At 45.2% G+C, this 18,563-nt stretch overlaps 2 protein-coding genes across 4 annotated transcripts in view; one reads left to right on the top strand and one right to left on the bottom strand.

Annotated features, from left to right (window-relative positions):
• Window positions 1-18,563, bottom strand: part of LOC149453441 (uncharacterized) — a 283,142-nt gene that overhangs the window by 250,235 nt on the left and 14,344 nt on the right. The window lies entirely within an intron of this gene.
• LOC149453442 (uncharacterized) lies at window positions 2,486-11,217 on the top strand. Of its 3 annotated transcripts, none has more exons than XM_089688413.1 (5): window positions 2,486-2,588; window positions 5,220-5,511; window positions 5,632-5,929; window positions 6,017-6,131; window positions 9,950-11,217. In XM_089688413.1, the coding sequence occupies exons 2-5, from the start codon at window positions 5,381-5,383 to the stop codon at window positions 11,155-11,157; spliced, it is 1,752 nt and encodes a 583-aa protein (XP_089544539.1). In that variant the 5' UTR covers window positions 2,486-2,588; window positions 5,220-5,380; the 3' UTR covers window positions 11,158-11,217. The 3 variants fall into 3 exon arrangements, with proteins under 3 accessions (XP_089544539.1, XP_089544541.1, XP_089544540.1); XM_089688415.1 differs by having other exon boundaries at window positions 5,628-5,929; XM_089688414.1 differs by having other exon boundaries at window positions 2,487-2,584.

Here is an 18,563-nt window from a genome sequence, read left to right as displayed (position 1 = left end):
TGTTCACCCCCATAACATGGGCAGCACAGTGGCTCAGTGGTTAGCACTTCCGCCTGGCAGTACTAGGGTCGTTGGTTCAAATCCCAACCATGGCACCACCTGCCTGGAGTTTGCATGTGCTACTTGTGCCTGCGTGGGTTTCCTCCAGGTACTCCGGTTTCCTCCCACACTCCAAAGACATGCTGGGAGGATAATTGGCTCCTGTCTAAATTGGCCCTAGTATGTGTATGTATGAATGTGAGTTAGGGACCTTAGATTGTACGCCCCTTGAGGGTTAGGGACTGATGTGAATGTACAATATATATGTAAAGCGCGGAGTACATTGACAGCGCTATATAAGTACCTGTAATAAATAAATAAATGTGTACAAAAAATATGCAAAAACGGCCATGGCAGCGAAAGGGTTAGGGATTGATGTGAATGTACAATATATATGTAAATTGATAGCGCAATATAAGTACCTGTAATAAAGACGGTGCAATTAATGATTTTAGAAACAAAAACTGACAACTGTAGTTTGGGCATTAACCACATGATGGCGCCATGTGGCTGTGATCAATTCTGCAGTTCTAAAAGCTGCCACAAGAGGGTGTGCTTGCGCAATCAATACCAACAGTTGCCGTTCTAACAATAACCACTGGATGGTGCACATGAGTAACATGCACAATGAGCATTTCTGGCTGCAGGCCACAGGGTGACCCCCAAGGTGGTGCTGTTTGGTGGCATTGAGTGATTCTGATGGTCACCCCCCCCACTCCCCCGATGTCTACATTAACCCTGGGCTCCTGGGTTTTGTTTAAGGGCAAGGAAATTATTTGGGACATATAAAAGGAACTTTTCCTGCTTCCCAGATCAGTTTCTCCCGTGTTACTTGCGGTTACACAAAGAGTAAGGCCTTCTTAAAATGGGGGGGTAAGCCCGGTGGCGGGATGGGAGTGGGGGGTGTTCCCCGGGTGTGTTCAGTGCTGTGTACCCGCATCGGCACGGATGTCACGTTGGGAGCAGCGGTGGTGTCCCAGTTGTTTTCCTTGGGGTTGGCCACATGGGGATCCACGGAACACCAGTGCGAGTAGAAACGGCCCTCCCGTGGAGCAGGGATGCATACGTGCCGTGTGAACGAGGCCCATCTGTTTCATAGTTCGTCTGGCTGGAAAAAGACAAACATCCATCCAGTTCAACCATAAAAAAAAAATGTATAATCCAACACCCAAAGTTGATCCAGAGGAAGGCAAAAAAAACCAGCAGAGCATGATAAAATTTGCTCCTGCAGGGGAAAAAATTCCTTCCTGATCCCCCGAGAGGCAATCGGATATTCCCTGGATCAATTTTACCTATAAATGTTATATCCAGTTATATTCTGTGTATCTGTGAGCACTGTAGTTCTGGCAATGACCACAAGGCAGCGCTACACTTTGCTTAGCCACTGTGCTGCCCCATTGTAGTTCTGACATTTACCACAAGGAGGCGGTGCAAATCCATAATGAATAGCGAGGTGCTGCAGTACTAACAATCGCTACACGGGAGCGCTTTACTTCCATTAGAACAATAGGCAAACTTTATTATTATTAATAATAGAAATAATAATAGTAGTAATAATAATAGTAGTAATAATAATAACAACAGAAATAGTAATAATAGTAGTAATAATAATAATAATAGTGATAATAACAACAGTAATAATAATAGTAATAATATTAGTAATAGTAATAATAATAGTAGTAGGAATAATAATAGTAGTAATAATAATAGTAGTAATACTAAATGAGTTCAGTTCTAACATTGACCACACTGTGGCGCCTTTGCAAAATGAGTAATTTTGGCTGCAATTCTGTGGTTCAGCACAGGTAATATTACGAGCTGCAGTTCTCAGCAATGACCACACAGCTCTCATGCTAATAATTACGGCTGTAGTTCTGATATTCACTACAATGCGGCACAACGTGATAAAATATTAGTAACTGCATTTCAAAGCATGGCCACACGGCAGCGCATTGGTTACTGCAGTTGTTATGATTTTTCACCAGGTGGTGCGCTTCAAATCTGTGCAATTCTAGAGATGACCACCAGATGTCCTATGGGTAAATGCCGAAACTGCAGTCCTAAATGTAACCACACGGTGGTGCTCTTGTAGAACGCAGCAAGCTCAGTGGAGCGCACAAGTAGGGGGTTGGTGGAACGCACAATCAGGAAGTAGGGATTGGTGAACCGCACGTACGGGAAGTAGGGGGTTGGTGGAACGCATAGGAAGGAAAAGGCTAGAGTCTCGCCCACACTTGTTCGGACCTGCCATGGACTTTGGCCCGAAACCAAGATCGCTATCTGGGTGCCATAAGTTGACGTCTAATAGGCCAACCCCTCATAAGAGCCCGCCCTTCCTACACACCTTACCCCCCCCCCCCACAGGGGAGACACCCTTTCCACCTTCTTTGAGGTCCCCGGGCTCCCCGCTTCCTTCACTTCCGGTCTGTGCGTTCCACGGCCCCCGACACCACCATCATGGCTGCCAGAGCCGGCCGGAAGTGGGGAGCTCAGCACCGGAAGTGGTGCAGATATTTCCTGTGCTGCAGGACTGAGCATAGGGGAGGTTGGTGAGTGTATTGTCCTCATTGTGGGTGGAGTTGGGGAGATTTTATCTCCTTTCCAGGGACAGGTCTCTATAGTGTGGGGCTGTCCCTAAAAAATCAATCCCCTGCAGTGTTACCTGTCAGTGTTCCAGTCCCAGGAATGCTGGGGGATCTGTCCCTGGAAATGTCCTGATTATTATTCCCGCTGTGGTTAGTCGGAGTTCTTTTTGCCTCCTGCGTACAGCGCCGTATTCACCTCGTCAGGGAACGATGGAGCTGGGCATTGGGGTCTATTATGGGTGGAGGAGATTTATATTAAAGCAGAACTTCATTACTCCTTCTGGGTGGCTCCACCCCCCTTGGGCACCACCGTTATGGCGCATGCACAGAATGTGCCCATGGGTTGTGCTTGTCCTTCTGGTCCCCAAAGAGCCCATCGGCACCTCTGTGCAGGTGAATCTCCGCGCGTGCACAAAAAATGAAATTTCGTGGACTTTCCTGGCAGTAGTCTTTGCGCTGGAAACCTCGCCCACATGCAGGTGGCCAGAGAAGCCGACAAAAGCGCAGGTGTGCCGTAGGGCTCTCTGGGGACCCTACGGCACAGGGGGCAGGAAGAACAAAATTCTCATCCAGGGAGAAACATGGAAGTGCTCATGTTTGATCATCTCACGGGGTCTGCCTCATGGTCTGGCTTACTGGAGCCACAAAATGGAGAGGCAGGGAGGCAGATATACTACAACTAGACGTAAGTCCAAGCTATCAGGAGATTGGTGGGCGTGGCTTGATAGGGAGAAGGAGATCTTTAAACTGAGGTCAGAGTCATTGTGGTGGAACACAGTCAACAGGTGGACAACGGTGGCAAAAGTATGGCGGGACGGCCATATCAGCTCAATCTACTCCCTACACTTTGACTACAGGCTGTCTCACATTTTTCCAGTTGGAGGAAGGGAGATCACAGCAACGCGTCTTCCTCATTTCCTTAGATATATTGGTTCTGTTATACAGTCCTCTGTGTGACTGGCACTAGTGATGGTGATGTCACTGCTCCTGTCTGCCAATCAGCTGAGGTCTCGGAGCCAGAAGATCAGAGATATACTGAACTATTTTACCAGCAGGAGCCAATCCAGAGCTGTCAGAGTCAAGACTACAGCAACATCCCAGGTCTGGTCTTTTATAGATAGGCCTGGGAACAGGACTGATTGCATCACAACCGTTCTTGTTAGAGTTACATTCAACACAACCCTGGCCAGAGTTGGTCCACCTTAGATAAGGCTGTAAACAGGGGAAGTCTAGCTATGAGGATGGGCCTGGAAACGGGACCAGTTAGATCATGGCCTTCATTGTTGGAGTTACAACCATCACAACTCTGGCCAGATCAGGGGAACCATAGTTAGTGTTGTAATTTGGGTAGGTCTGGCTTGATCATGTCCATCATTGTTGGAGCTTCAAGAAATCCAACTGCAAGCAGAGGAGGGCCACCATACATAGGCCATGACCAGACAACTCTAGTAGGGTCATGGTCACCATCATTTGAGTTACAGCCAACACAACTCTGGCCAGAGTTGGTCCACCTTAGATAAGGCTGTAAGCAGGGGAAGTCTAGCTACTATGCATATGGGCCTGGGAACAGGACCGGTTAGATCATGGCCTTCATTGTTGGAGGTACGACCATCACAACTCTTGCCAGATTAGGGGAACCATACTTAGTGCTGTGACTTGGCCAGTTCTAGGTAGATCATGGCTATCATTGTTGGAGTCACAAGCAACCCAGTCCTAAGCAGACAAGGGTCACCATACATAGGCTGTGACCAGACAGCTCTAGTTGGATCATAGCCACCATCGTTTGAGTTACAGCCAACACAACTCTGGCCAGAGTTGGTCCACCTTAGATAAGGCTGTAACCAAGGGAAGTCTAGCTATGTGCCTTTATTGGTTTTCGTCACTACCATCACAACCCTGGCCAGATCAGGGAGCCTTACTTAGTGTTGTGACTTGGATAGGTCTGGCTAGATCATGGCTATCATGTTGGAGCTTCAAGAAATCCAACCCTAAGCAGAGGAGGGCCACCACACATAGGCCGCGACCAGACAACTCTAGTTGGATCATGGTCACCATCTTTGAATTACAGCCTACACAAATTTGGTCAGATTTAGTCCACCATAGATAAAACTTTAACCAGGGAAAGTCTAACTAGACAGACAGGCCTGGGAACAGGGACAGTTAGAGCATGACCTTCATTGTTGGAGTTACAAGCAACACAAAATTGGCCAGATCAGGGTCACCATATTTAGTACTTAGGTTTGGGCAAGTCTAGCTAGATCATGCCCACCATTGCTAGAACTACAACCAGCACACTCCTAGCCTGATCTAAGCCACCATACTTAGGATCATGATCTTTGGTTATAGCCCTATTATGGCCACGACTTCTGGAGTCACAGCTTTAGCCAGACCAGGACCATCATAGCTTCAGTCAGCTGCAGCTTAGCTGGTGACAGAGGAAAAGTTCAACTGTATTTTATTACTTATGTAACATGTTGAACACCTCTACATCCTATCATAGAAGAGCATTACATGGACAGTAGCTGATTTCTTTGAAATCTGAACATGGCAATTCTATGATCTACATTTTCTTCATTTGGAATTCTCCATACACAGGTTTAAAAAAAAGAGGAGACAAAAAAAGAGGTGACCTCAAGCACCCAAGATCCTAAGCAGGAGCCGTCCACATCACAGTGCCTCCATTCCACTTCCTTAAAGAAGACCATTCTAGAAGTCACCCAGAAGATCATTGATCTGCTGACAAGGGATGTGTCTGGATGGTGATTGTACCATTGTGTGTGTCAGGATGTCACTGTCTATTTCTCCATGGAGGAGTGGGAGTATTTAGGACACAAGGACCTCTACAAGGAGGTCATGATGGACAATCAGCCGCCCCTCACATCACCGGGTAAGAGGAGATTTTATTGTAAAGGAGAGAGCAGTACGGAGGGTCCACCTAGATCCCCCATCATCTGATAAACACATAGAAACAATGGATTCAGTCAGTGTGTGTGTTTCCTACAGATAGATCCAGTAATGTGAACCCACCAGAGAGATGTCCCCGTCCTCTGTATTCCCGGGATTCCACACAGGAAGGTCACACCATTCCCCACCATCATCAAGTAGATGGATCCAGTAATGGGAACCCCCCAGAGAGATGTCCCTATCCTCAGTATTCCCAGGATTCCGCACCGGAAGGTCACATCATCCCCCACCATCATCAGGTAGATGGATCCAGTAATGAGAATCCACCAGAGAGATGTCCCCGTCCTCTGCATTCCTGGGATCCCACACAGGAAGGTCACACCATCCCTCACCATCATCGGGTAGGTGGATTTACGGACCACAGTAGCATTTAGCAGGTATATAGTGCATTAGTCTAATATTTATGTTTACATTTTCTAAACTTTTAGACTGAAAACCGGAGGGACATCAATGTTATGGTAAAAGAGGAATCAGAAGAGGAGGAGATCATAATCCCGGTGGTGGTGAAGGAGGAAAAGGACTTTCCTACAGAGATCAGGACACGTGAGTAATAAACATGACATTGAGAGAAGATTCTGTCTCTACAAAAGTTCCTTGCTCCCCTTCTTCTGTCAGCAGACAGCAGTGAGGATGCCATGTGCTCATCTGGTCCGAGCCTTCAGACCTTATCAGATCCCAAATGTCTGACACACATTATTCAGTTGTGTGTTGCTGATCCAGAGATGTAACCCACCTTCCCATCTACCACAGATAACCACCTATTATTGTTGTGGGTTCCTAAAAGGGAGAAGATAAGCTTGCTTAACAATCAGCATAACATATACACCAAACAGCCATAACATTATGACCACCCGCCATAACCCGTTAAGGCATGGACTCCACTAGACCTCGGAAGGTATGCTGTGGTATCTGGCACCAACCCACCTTTAAGTCCTGTAAGTTGTGAGGTGGGCCTCCATGGATCGGACTTATTTTTCCAGCACATCCAACAGTTGCTGATTTGGATTGAGATCTGGAGAATTTGAAGGCCAGATCAATACCTCATTGTGTTCCTCAAACCATTCCTCAAACTCATCAGACCAGGCCACCTTCTTCCATTGCTCCGTGGTCCAGTTCTGATGCTCACGTGCTCATTGTAGGCATTTTTGGCTGTGGACACGGATCAGCATAGGCACCCTGACCAGGTTGCGACTTCAGAGCCCCATACACAACAAACTGCGATGATCTGTGTGTTCCGACACCTTTCTGTCAGAACCAGCATTGCATTTTTCAACAATTTTAGCTCAAGTAGCTCTTCTATTGGATTGGACTACACAGGCCAGCCTTTCGTCCTCATGTACATCAGTGAGCCTTCCCTGCCCATTTCCATCAATAAGCCTTCCCTCCCCCACCTCCATCAATGAGCCTTCCTTCGCCCCACTTCCATCAATGAGCCTTCCCTCGCCCCACTTCCATCAATGGGCCTTCCCCCCCCCACCTCCATCAATGAGCCTTCCTTCCCCCCACCTCCATTAATGAGCCTTCCCTCCCTACCTCCATCAGTGAGCCTTCCCTCCTCACCTCCATCAGTGAGCCGTCCCTCCCAACCTCCATCGATGAGCCTTCCCTCTCCACCTCCATCGATGAGCCTTCCCTCCCCACCTCCACAGGTGAGCCTTCCCTCCCCACCTTCGTCGGTGAGCCTTCCCTCCCCACCTCCATCGGTAAGCCTTCCCTCCCCACCTCCATCGGTAAGCCTTCCCTCCCCACCTCCATCGGTGAGCCTTGTCCACCCATGACCCTGTCTCTGGTTGACCAGTTCTCCATTCTCAGAACACTTTTGGTCAGTCCTGACCACTGCAGACCAAGAACATCCCACAAGAGCTGCAGTTTTGGAGTTGCTCTGACCTAGCTGTCTAGCCATTACAACTTGTCCCTTGTCCAACTTATTCAAATCCTTATGCTCACCCATTTTTTTTTCTTGCTTTAATTACATCTACTTCAGGGACAACATGTTCACTTCCTGCTTAATAGATCCCACCCACTTGGAATGAGAAAATCAATGTTATTCACTTTACCTGTCAGTGGTCATGATGGTACGGCTGAGGTCGGTGTATATAAGTAAGACTCTGGAAGAAACCTGGGACCCTTTTCCTAGCCACCAGGCCACAATCGTCTCCACAACTAGTCTCTCCATTAGCAGAAGGCCTAAAAAATGGCTTTTGGCTGTTTCAGAACTGCCATTTCAGGGCCTGGCATCTAAGCCTCAGGGACGGTCTGTTTCCGGGACCTTAATGCGGATATGGTTGAGGTATAGCTTTTGCGTTATGTTACCTCTTCTCAGGATCGTCCATTGGGTTGGTTTTGTCCTGATGAAGCTGAACAGTAGAAGACAGGTAGGAAAATCTGGTCTCAGTGGCCTGTGCAAAAAATACCACAATGGAAAGGTCCTCCAGCATCCCTTCCTTCAGAGCGAACCTGTCCATTCAGGGTAGAGCAATGGGTTCGCTTAAAGCAGACCTTCACTCAAAATGAACACTTCGCATCATTTGAATCCTCACCTGCCATCTTTTTTTGCAGATAGTCACTTTCCCCACTTCCTCATTCCTTGTCTAGGTGAAGGTGATGTAGCCTTCAGCTTTTAGGTACCACAGATACCATGGAGATCAGAGGTCACATGTCAACTGACCTGATATGTACAGTGGGGATCGAAAGTTTGGGCACCCCAGCTAAAAATTTGTATTAATGTGCATAAAGAAGCCAAGGAAAGATGGAAAAATCTCCAAAAGGCATCAAATTACAGATTAGACATTCTTATAACATGTCAACAAAAGTTAGATTTTATTTCCATCATTTACACTTTCAAAATAACAGAAAACGAAAAAATGGCGTCTGCAAAAGTTTGGGCACCCTGCAGAATTTATAGCATGCACTGCCCCCTTTGCCAAGCTGAGACCTGCCAGTGTCATGGATTGTTCTCAATCATCGTCTGGGCAGACCAGGTGATGTCAATCTCAAAGGTTTTAAATGCCCAGACTCATCTGACCTTGCCCCAACAATCAGCACCATGGGTTCTTCTAAGCAGTTGTCTAGAAAACTGAAACTGAAAATAGTTGACGCTCACAAAGCTGGAGAAGGCTATAAGAAGATAGCAAAGCATTTTCAGATGTCAATATCCTCTGTTCGGAATGTAATTAAGAAATGGCAGTCATCAGGAACAGTGGAAGTTAATGCAAGATCTGGAAGACCAAGAAAAATATCAGACAGAACAGCTCACAGGATTGTGAGAAAAACAATTCAAAACCCACGTTTGACTGCCTCCAGAAAGATCTGGCAGACACTGGAGTTGTGGTACACTATTCCACTATAAAGAGATACTTGTACAAATATGGTCTTCATGGAAGAGTCATCAGAAGAAAACCTCTTCTACGTCCTCACCACAAAAATCACCGTTTGAACTTTGCAAATGAACATATAGACAAGCCTGATGCATTTTGGAAACAAGTTCTGTGGACCGATGAGGTTAAAATTGAACTTTTTGGCCGGAATGAGCAAAGGTACGTTTGGAGAAGAAGGGGCACAGAATTTAATGAAAAGAACCTCTGTCCAACTGTTAAGCATGGGGTTGGATCAATCATGCTTTGGGGTTGTGTTGCAGCCAGTGGCACAGGGAACATCTCACGAGTAGAAGGAAAAATGGATTCAATAAAATTTCAGCAAATTTTGCATGGTAACTTGATGCCATCTGTGAAAAAGCTGAAGGTAAAGAGAGGATGGCTTCTACAAATGGATAATGATCCTAAACACACCTCGAAATCCACGGGGGATTACATCAAGAGGCGTAAACTGAAGGTTTTGCCATGGCCTTCACAATCTCCTGACCTCAACATAATTGAAAATCTATGGATAGACCTTAAAAGAGCAGTGCGTGACAGACAGCCCAGAAATCTCAAAGAACTGGAAGACTTTTGTAAGGAAGAATGGGCAAAGATACCTCAAACAAGAATGGAAAGACTCTTGGCTGGCTACAAAAAGCGTTTACAAGCTGTGATACTTGCCAAAGGGGGCAGTACAAGATATTAACTCCGCAAGGTGCCCAAACTTTTGCAGACGCCATTTTTTTGTTTTCTGTTATTTTGAAAGTGTAAATGATGGAAATAAAATCTAACTTTTGTTGACATATTATAAGAATGTCTAATCTGTAATTTGATGCCTTTTGGAGATTTTTCCATCTTTTCTTGGTTTCTTTATGCACATTAATACAAATGTTTAGCTGGGGTGCCCAAACGTTCGATCCCCACTGTAAATGATGCCTTTTTGGCCTCCACTATTCTGTCATGGCTTTCTCCATAATTCTGTTTTTTTTTCCCTCTTGCTTACAGGCAGAAAAGTCATTAGAAAACCACAGAAAAGGAGAACTTTTTCATCTTCGGTCTGTAAACAGAATGCCGTCACTCACAACTCTTTAGGAAGAGGACCGGATCACCGTAACCCCGAGGAACCTTGTCCTGGTCAATCGGCGCTGGACACGTTTTCCTGTTCAGAATGTGGAAAGTGTTTTTCAGGATTGTCCGCTCTTATCTCACACCATGAAACTCACACTGGTGAGGGTCCCTTCATTTGTTCCATGTGCGGGAAATGTTTCACAGCAAAAACAGAGCTCGTCTTGACAGGCAAGAATCAGTTTTTGTGCTGCGCTTGTGGCAAAGACTTGGGGCAAGAATCCAGTCTTGGACAGAAGACCGCTGTAGAGAAGCCGTATTCTTGTGCGGAGTGCGGGAGGTGTTTTGCAAGTCAGGCTTCTCTCGACAGGCATCAGCTGACTCACTCTGGGGAGATGAAGTTTGAGTGTGTGGACTGCGGCAAACATTTCCCCTTCCGGTCTAAGCTTTTGCAGCACCGCAGGATGCACACGGGTGAGAGACCTTACGTGTGTTTGGAGTGCGGCCAGTGTTTCGCGTGGTCCTCCCACCTCCGCGCTCACCAGAGAAACCACGAAGGCGTGACTTTTCCTTGTGTCGAGTGTGGGAAGTGTTTTAAGGAGAGGTCGCGGCTGCTCGCTCACAAGAAAATTCACGCTGGCGAGGCACCGTTTACCTGCGCGGAGTGCGGGAAAGGTTTCATCACAAAGACTGACCTCAGCAGTCACAACAGGGTTCACACGGGGGAGAAGCCATATTCGTGCGCGGAGTGTGGACAGCGGTTCGCCTGGTCGTCGCTGCTCCGTAGTCATCAGAAAATGCATTCAGAGGAGATGCCTTTCTCCTGCACTGAGTGTGGCGCTGGGTTCCTGGACAAGTCCTCGCTGGTGAGACATAGGGCAGCACACACCGGCCAGACGCCCTTCACCTGCTCCGACTGTGGCAAGGAGTTCTTGGACAAGTCGTATCTTAACAGACATCGGAGGATACACACGGGGGAAAAGCCTTTCGCCTGCTCGGAGTGCGGGAAGGAATTTATAGATAGGTCAAATTTTATTAGACACAAACGACTTCATACGGGGGAAAAACCGTTTATGTGTATGGAGTGTGGGAAGGCCTTCGCCCAAACCACCCATCTGATCAAACACCAGAAAGTTCACGCTCGTTAACCCGCTCTTGGCTCACGTTGGTGGAAGAAAGTGTAATAAACAAAAAGTGTCCCAACTCCAGCTGCGGTCTGGTCCCAGGCTTCGTCTTCTTTGTTGTTCTCATTGGGTCTTATTGTTGCAAAATTGCCGATATCAATATACAAACGGGGAAATAATGATTTTATCCCCACCAGATTTTGTAAATTTGGCCATTTACAAAGAAATGAAGGGTCTATAATTTGTATCATAGGTGTATCTTAAATGATAGAGACAGAATATCAACCAAAATCCAGAAAAAACACGATACAAATGTTATAAATGGAGTTGCAGTTCAGGGAGTACAATAAGTGTTTGATCCCCAAGCAAAACATGACTTGGTACTTGGTGGAGGAACCCTTGTTGGCGAGCACAGAGGTGAGATATTCCTTGTAGTTGGTTCCCAGGTTTGCACACATCTCAGGAGGTATTTTGGTCCTCTCTTCTGTACAGATCTTCTCTAAATCCCTAAGGTTTCTTGGCTGTTGCTTGGCAACTTGAAGTTTCAGCTCCCTCCATATATTTTATATAGGTTTAAGGTCTGGAGACTGGATAGGCCACTCCAGGACCTTAATGTGCTTCTTCTCAAGCCACTCATTTGTTGCCTTGGCGGTATTATTTTAGGTCATTGTCATGCTGGAAGACCCATCCACAACCCATCTTCAGTGCTCTGGCTGAGGGAAGAAGGTTCTCATCCAAGATTTTACAATACATGGCCCCGTCCTTTGGCCCCTCATTGTGGCAAAGTCAGCCTGTACGTTTAGCAGAGAAACAGCCCCCAAACATAATGTTTCCAGCTCCGTGCTTTACTGTAGGGATGGTCTTTTTAGGGTCATAGCATTTTTGTTCCTCCAAACATGACGAGTCAAGTTAATGCCAAAGAGCTCAGTTTTAGTCTCGTCTGACCACAGCAATCCTTCTCTGAATCATTTAGATGTTCATTTGCAAACTTCAGACGGGCCTGTACGTGTACCTTCTTGAGGAGGGGGACCTTGCGGGTGCTGCAGGGTTTCAATCCATGGCGGTGTATTGAGTTACCAATGGTTTGTTTGATGACTGTGGTCCCAACTACCTTGAGATCATTCACAAGCTCCTCCCGTGTATCTCTGGGCTGATCCCTCACTTTTCTCATGATCATCCTTACCCCATGAGGTGAAATCTTGCATGGAGCTCCAGACCGAAGGCGATTGATTGTTAGTTTGTATTTCTTTCATTTGCGAATAATCGCTCCAACGGTTGTCTCCTCACTAAGCTTTTTGCTGATGGTCTTGTAGCCCATTCCAGCCTTGTGCAGGTCCACAATCTTGTCCCTGATGTCCTTTGACAGCTCTTTGGTCTTGCCCATGGTGGTGAGCTTTGAATGGAAGAAAGAGATTCTGTTGACAGGTGTCTTTTCTGTTTCAATATTTTTATTAAGAAAGTTTTGTTTTAAGAATACAACAAGCTCAAGATACGCCCACGCAGGGGCAGAGCAGAACAATAACACATAATTAGATATATCCTGCTGACTTGTATTAGCCAAATAGCGGAATGTCCAATGACATCAAGGAGGGACTGCAAAAGGCCGAACCAAATAATAGCAGCAGCAACCCATCATATTACCGGAAAAAAAAGAGGAAAGAAGAAGAGAAAAAAAAATAAAAAATCAGAAAACATGGAGGAAAGGAAAACTAGAAGAGTCCCGGATCCAGGGCTAGCACAGGCAGTGACTATAAGAGGCCATAACTGGTAGGAAGCAGGGATGGCAAGGAATAACGTATCCAAGCTTCCTAAACCTTAAGGAATCTCGGATGAGAATCATGAAGAATGCTAGACATCTGTTCATTGATCAACATAGCATTCATCCGGGTCTTCACCCCCTGGAAGACAACCGAAGGGGTTCTCCAAGCTTTAGCTCTAGCACGTTTGGCTGAAAATAAATAGGTAGGATGCCAATTTCTGCTGAGACCTAGACAGACCCAAAATTGGGCAATGCAGGAGGGCCACCCTAGACCAGAAGCCTATCAATTGCGGGCACGACCACCAAATGTGCAATACGTCCCCACGTAGACCACAGTTCCGGAAACACCTATCTCCGCCAGTCGGAATAAAGTGAGCAGCCTGAGCCGGGACCCAGTACCACCGCAGGAGAACTTTGTAGGCTGCCTCCAGAGTGACTGTATTAAATGAACATTTTGCCACCATCCCCCAGGCCCTACACCAATCATCTGCCGCAATCGAGACACCCAGATCTCTTTCCCATTGAGAGACATAAGACGGGTGGTGAGGAGGACCTACTGTTAAGAGAGGCATAAATTACAGAAATGAGACCAGGGGATCCTGGGGAATGCTGACAGACGTGTTCAAAGGGCGTTTTGCGGTAAGGATATGTAGAGGTACAACGGAAGGATATGACCCAGTGGCGCAACTGCAAATACCAATAATATTCCCGTGGCGGGACCCCCCTTGATTCTCAAAGAGATTCCCATGATGGAAACGTATGAGCGTTCAGAAAATTATGTACAATGACAAAGCCATGGGAGGTCCACCAAAAGAAAGAAGGGGGATGTTCTATGCCTGGTGGAAATAGTGGATTATGTGTAATCGGCAAAAGAGGTAGAAATGATGATATCAAATTACCTGAATATTTAACAGAATCCCAGGTTCGTAAACTTTGAAGCATGATAGGGCTCAAATCCGGAGGGCTTAGGCAGGAGCCAATGACAGGTGTCTTTTATACACATAACGAGTTGTTATTAGGAGCACCTTCTAAAATTGACAGGACTACTCTGTGTACCACATGAGCACACATCCAATCTGTAGGAGCCAGAATCATTGTTGGTTAGTAGGGGATCAAATACTTATTTTATTCACTGAACTGCAATTCAATTTATAGCATTTGTATCATTTGTTTTTTCTGGATTTTTGGTTGATATTCTGTCTCTATAATTTAAAATACACCTATTATAAAAAATTATAGACCCTTCATTTCTTTGTAAGTGGGCAAACGTACAAAATCTGCAGGGGATCAAAAAATTATTTTCCCTAGTGTAAGTCATTACCTAGTGGCATTGCTGGACACCTTTTGGCCTTGTTAGAATCCAATATCTAAAAGTAATCAGGGAGCTTTAGGTGTCAGATGTATAAAAGAGTCCATTGGCAGGTTTAAAACAGCTTTATTAAAAAAGTGTTCCGTAAAAAACAAAAGAAAAAAGTTCGGGTATGTAGAAGCAAGGGAGAGCATGGTCAGCGAGCCAGGTTGTGTCAAGAGCATCAATTTGGCAGCTCCAAAGTGGTGGGAACCCACTAAGGTTTAGTTTGTATAGGTATCACATTTTTTGCTGTCTTTTGTCAGCTTTACCATGTATGGTCATTTTCCATGCCACAAATGACATAGGTCATAGCAGAACCATCAGAATGTTTTCTAAGGAATTTTTGGATCACAGACACCACAACACTGGAGAACCTCGTGGTTGAGTGAGTTGACTCATTAGAAGTGCTGAGGATCTTGATACAAATCCTAAACCCATTCCCTGAGTTCCCTGCTCCTTTCCCTCCATTTCTCTGTTCCTCCTTTGAGTTCCTTGTGCCATCTCGTTGAGTTCCCTGCTCCATCAACTCGACTTCCTTGCACCACTGTTAAAGTGGTTTTAAAGGCTTGTTTGTTTTTTTGTTTTCTTCTTTACAATAATAAATGTCATACTTACCTGCTCTTTGTAATGGCTTCGCACAGAGCAGCCCCAGTCGTCCTTTTCTCGGGTCCCCCGCCGGCACTACTGGCCCCTCCCCCTTGCTGAGTGCCCCCAGAGCACTCAGAGAGTGAGAAATGTGTCTGGTGGATTCTGATGAGAACATACAGGCTGTTGGAATGCATGTGTGTGGATGGGATAAGAAGGGAGTATATTCTTTTTAACTTTGTGAGGAGGTTGTAGAGGCTCTATGGATGAGATACTAGACATACTTACTGGACTCCTCCCTTCACATCTGCAGGTGCCCTCTCTGGGGAGATCAAACTGTAGACACTGTCAAAATGGAATGGAGATGGACCTTTCATATGGTATACAGTATCTCCTCGTTTGTTGGGAACATGACGTTATATTGAGGAATGGAGATGGACCTTTCATATGGTGTACAGTATGTCCTCATTTGTTGGGAACATGACGTTATATTGAGGAATGGAGATGGACCTTTCATATGGTGTCCAGTATCTCCTCCTCACTTGTTGCGAACATGACGTTATATTGAGAAATAGAGATGGACCTTCATATGGTGTCCAGTATCTAGTCCTCATTTGTTGGGAACATGACGTTATATTGAGGAATGGAGATGGACCTTTCATATGGTGTCCAGTATATCCTCCTCATTTGTTGGGAACATGACGTTATATTGAGGAATGCAGATGGACCTTTTATATGGCATACAGTATCTCCTCCTCATTTGTTGGGAACATGACGTTATATTGAGGAATGGAGATGGACCTTTCATATGGTGTCCAGTATCTCCTCATTTGTTGGGAACATGACATTATATTGAGGAATGGAGATGGACCTTTCATATGGTGTCCAGTATCTCCTCCTCATTTGTTGGGAACATGACATTATATTGAGGAATGGAGATGGACCTTTCATATGGTGTCCAGTATCGTCTCCTCTTTTGTTGGGAACATTTTTGGAAACATGACAGTTGAATAACTGGGATTGACATTCTGTTGATTTACAAATAAAAGATTGCATTCTTTGAGTGAGGAATGGAGTGATGGTGTACAAGATTTCCACCTCCATTAGTGGTGGGGTGGATACACTGATGATGTTTCTAAAAACAGTAATAGGGCAATCAATGTTTTTTTCATAGGATTTCTCTCCTCCTGGAGGTTGACTCTCCATAGTGAATATTTTATTGTAAATTTTAAACGTTCTCTTACGTGGTGATTGGAGGGTCTGATGGCTCTCCCCATGGGATCAATCTGCAGTTGTGTGAAGTAAATCCTTGTTCACTACAAGCATCCATTGCAGATTAATTTAGTTAAATCAACAGAATAAATAAATAAAAAACCTCCACATACAGAAACTGATCAAGAAGAAAGCAAACAAAAACCCTACAGAGAATGGTCCATTATTCTTCAGTGGGGGAAACAAAAAAATCTCTTCCTGATCCCTCAGAGGCAATCGGATATTCGCTGGATCAACAATCACTGATGTTACTACTAGGTTAAAATAAAGGAAAAAAAGTGTGGGGAAAAAAAAAAGAAAACTAATGCAGCCACCACATCTACAGACAGGTAGGTTTGGGTTTACAGATACTTTAGGAGATGTTAGAAAAATCAGGAGGTAACGGGACAGGAATGGAGTAAGTTTGGTGTGGCTGGTCGTGCTGTGTACACTGGATGTATCTATGAGGTGATAGCTGGGAAAGGGTTATTGGAGCCCACAATTATGGATGTGGTCAGGACAGAGGTCCAGGTTTGTGTTCAAGATCCTGTCACTGAGCTCACCACAGATTGTCCTTTGAGCCGGGGTGCCCATACCCTACCCCGGGCCTCCATAGAGTATACTTTACCATCCAGGTATGGAAGTGTCTTACAGATAGATGACTCTGGACTAAAACAGCATTTTTATCACAGAACTTCTCACTACTGAACATATGCAACCCTGCCTTAAGAAAAATATATTTTAAAAATATTCTTCCCAAATATATTGACATATATTTGAAGTACTGCAATGTTGGCCCTATTCTCTCTCTCTCTCTCTCTCTCTCTCTCTCTCTCTCACACACACACACACATATATATATACACACACACATATATATATATACACACACACATATATATATATATATATATACACACACACATATACAGTTGCAAGAAAAAGTATGTGAACCCCTTGGGATTACGTGGAGTTTTGCATGAATTGGGCATAAAATGTGCTCTGAGCGTCATCTAAGTCACAACAATAGAAGAACACAGTCTGCTGAACATAATACTACACAAACATTAGATGTCCCCATGGTTTATTGCACATAACATGTAAACATTCACAGTGCAGGGAGGAAAAAGTATGTGAGGCCCTAGCTTAATGACTTCTCCCAGAGCTAATTGGAGCCAGGAGTGAGCCAACCTTGACTCCAATCAGTGTGATGATATTGGATGTGTTGCTGACAGCTGTCCTGCACTTAAAAAACACTCACCTGTTTTGGGTTTACTGGTTTCAAGAAGCACTGTCTGATGTGAACCATGCCTCGGAGAAAAGAGCTCTCAGAAGACCTACGATCCAGAATTGTTGACTTGCATGAAGCTGGAAAGGGTTACAAAAGTATCTCCAAAAGCCTTGATGTTCATGTGTCCACGGTAAGACAGACTGTCTACAAATGGAGAACGTTTAGCACTGTTGCTACTCTCCCTAGGCATGGTCGTCCTGTAAAAATGACTGCAAGAGCACAGCGCAGAATGCTGCATGAGGTAAAGAAGAATCCCAGAGTGTCAGCTAAAGACCTACAGAAATCTCTGGCACATGCTAACATTTTTGTTGACACATCTACAATAAGGAAAACATTAAACAAGAATGGAGTACATGGGAGGACACCACGGAGGAAGCCATTGCTGTCCAAAAAGAATATTGCAGCACATTTGAAGTTTGCAAAAGAGCACCTGGATGTTCCACAGCACTACTGGCAAAATATACTGTGGACAGATGAAACCAAGATTGAGTTGTTTGGGAAGAACACACAACACTATGTGTGGAGAAAAAAAGGCACAGCACACCAACATCAAAACCTCATCCCCACTGTGAAACATGGCGGAGGGAGCATCATGGTTTGGGGCTGCTTTGCTGCCTCAGGGCCTGGACGGATTGTTGTCATTGATGGGAAAATGAATTCCAGAGTTTATCAAGACATTTTGCAGGAAAACGTACAACCATCTGTCCACCAACTGAAGCTCCGCAGAGGATGGGTGATGCAACAGGACAATGACCCAAAGCATACAAGTAATTCAACAAAACAATGGCTGCAACAGCACAGAATACACCTTCTGGAGTGGCCCAGTCAGAGTCCTGACCTCAACCCGATTGAAATGCTGTGGCATGACCTTAAGAGAGCGATTCACACCAGACATCCCAAGAATATTGCTACACTGAAACAGTTTTGTGAAGAGGAGTGGTCCAAAATGACTCCAGATCGTTGTGCAGGTCTGATCTGCAACTACAGGAAACGTTTGGTTGAGGTTATTGCTGCCAAAGGAGGGTCAACCAGTTATTAAGTCCAAAGGTTCACATACTTTTTCCTCCCTGCACTGTCAATGTTTACATGTTATGTGCAATTAAACCATGGCAACATCTAATGTTTGTGTAGTATTATGTTCAGCAGACTGTGTTCTTCTATTGTTGTGACTTAGATGACGCTCAGAGCACATT

Source organism: Staurois parvus, unplaced genomic scaffold (genome assembly GCF_062004578.1).
Source record: "Staurois parvus isolate SC_StPar_1 unplaced genomic scaffold, SC_StPar_1.0 ptg000449l, whole genome shotgun sequence".
Classification (NCBI taxonomy): domain Eukaryota; kingdom Metazoa; phylum Chordata; class Amphibia; order Anura; family Ranidae; genus Staurois; species Staurois parvus.
The sequence above is the reverse complement of the archived record's forward strand: the minus strand, read 5'-3'. Positions and strand labels throughout refer to the sequence as shown.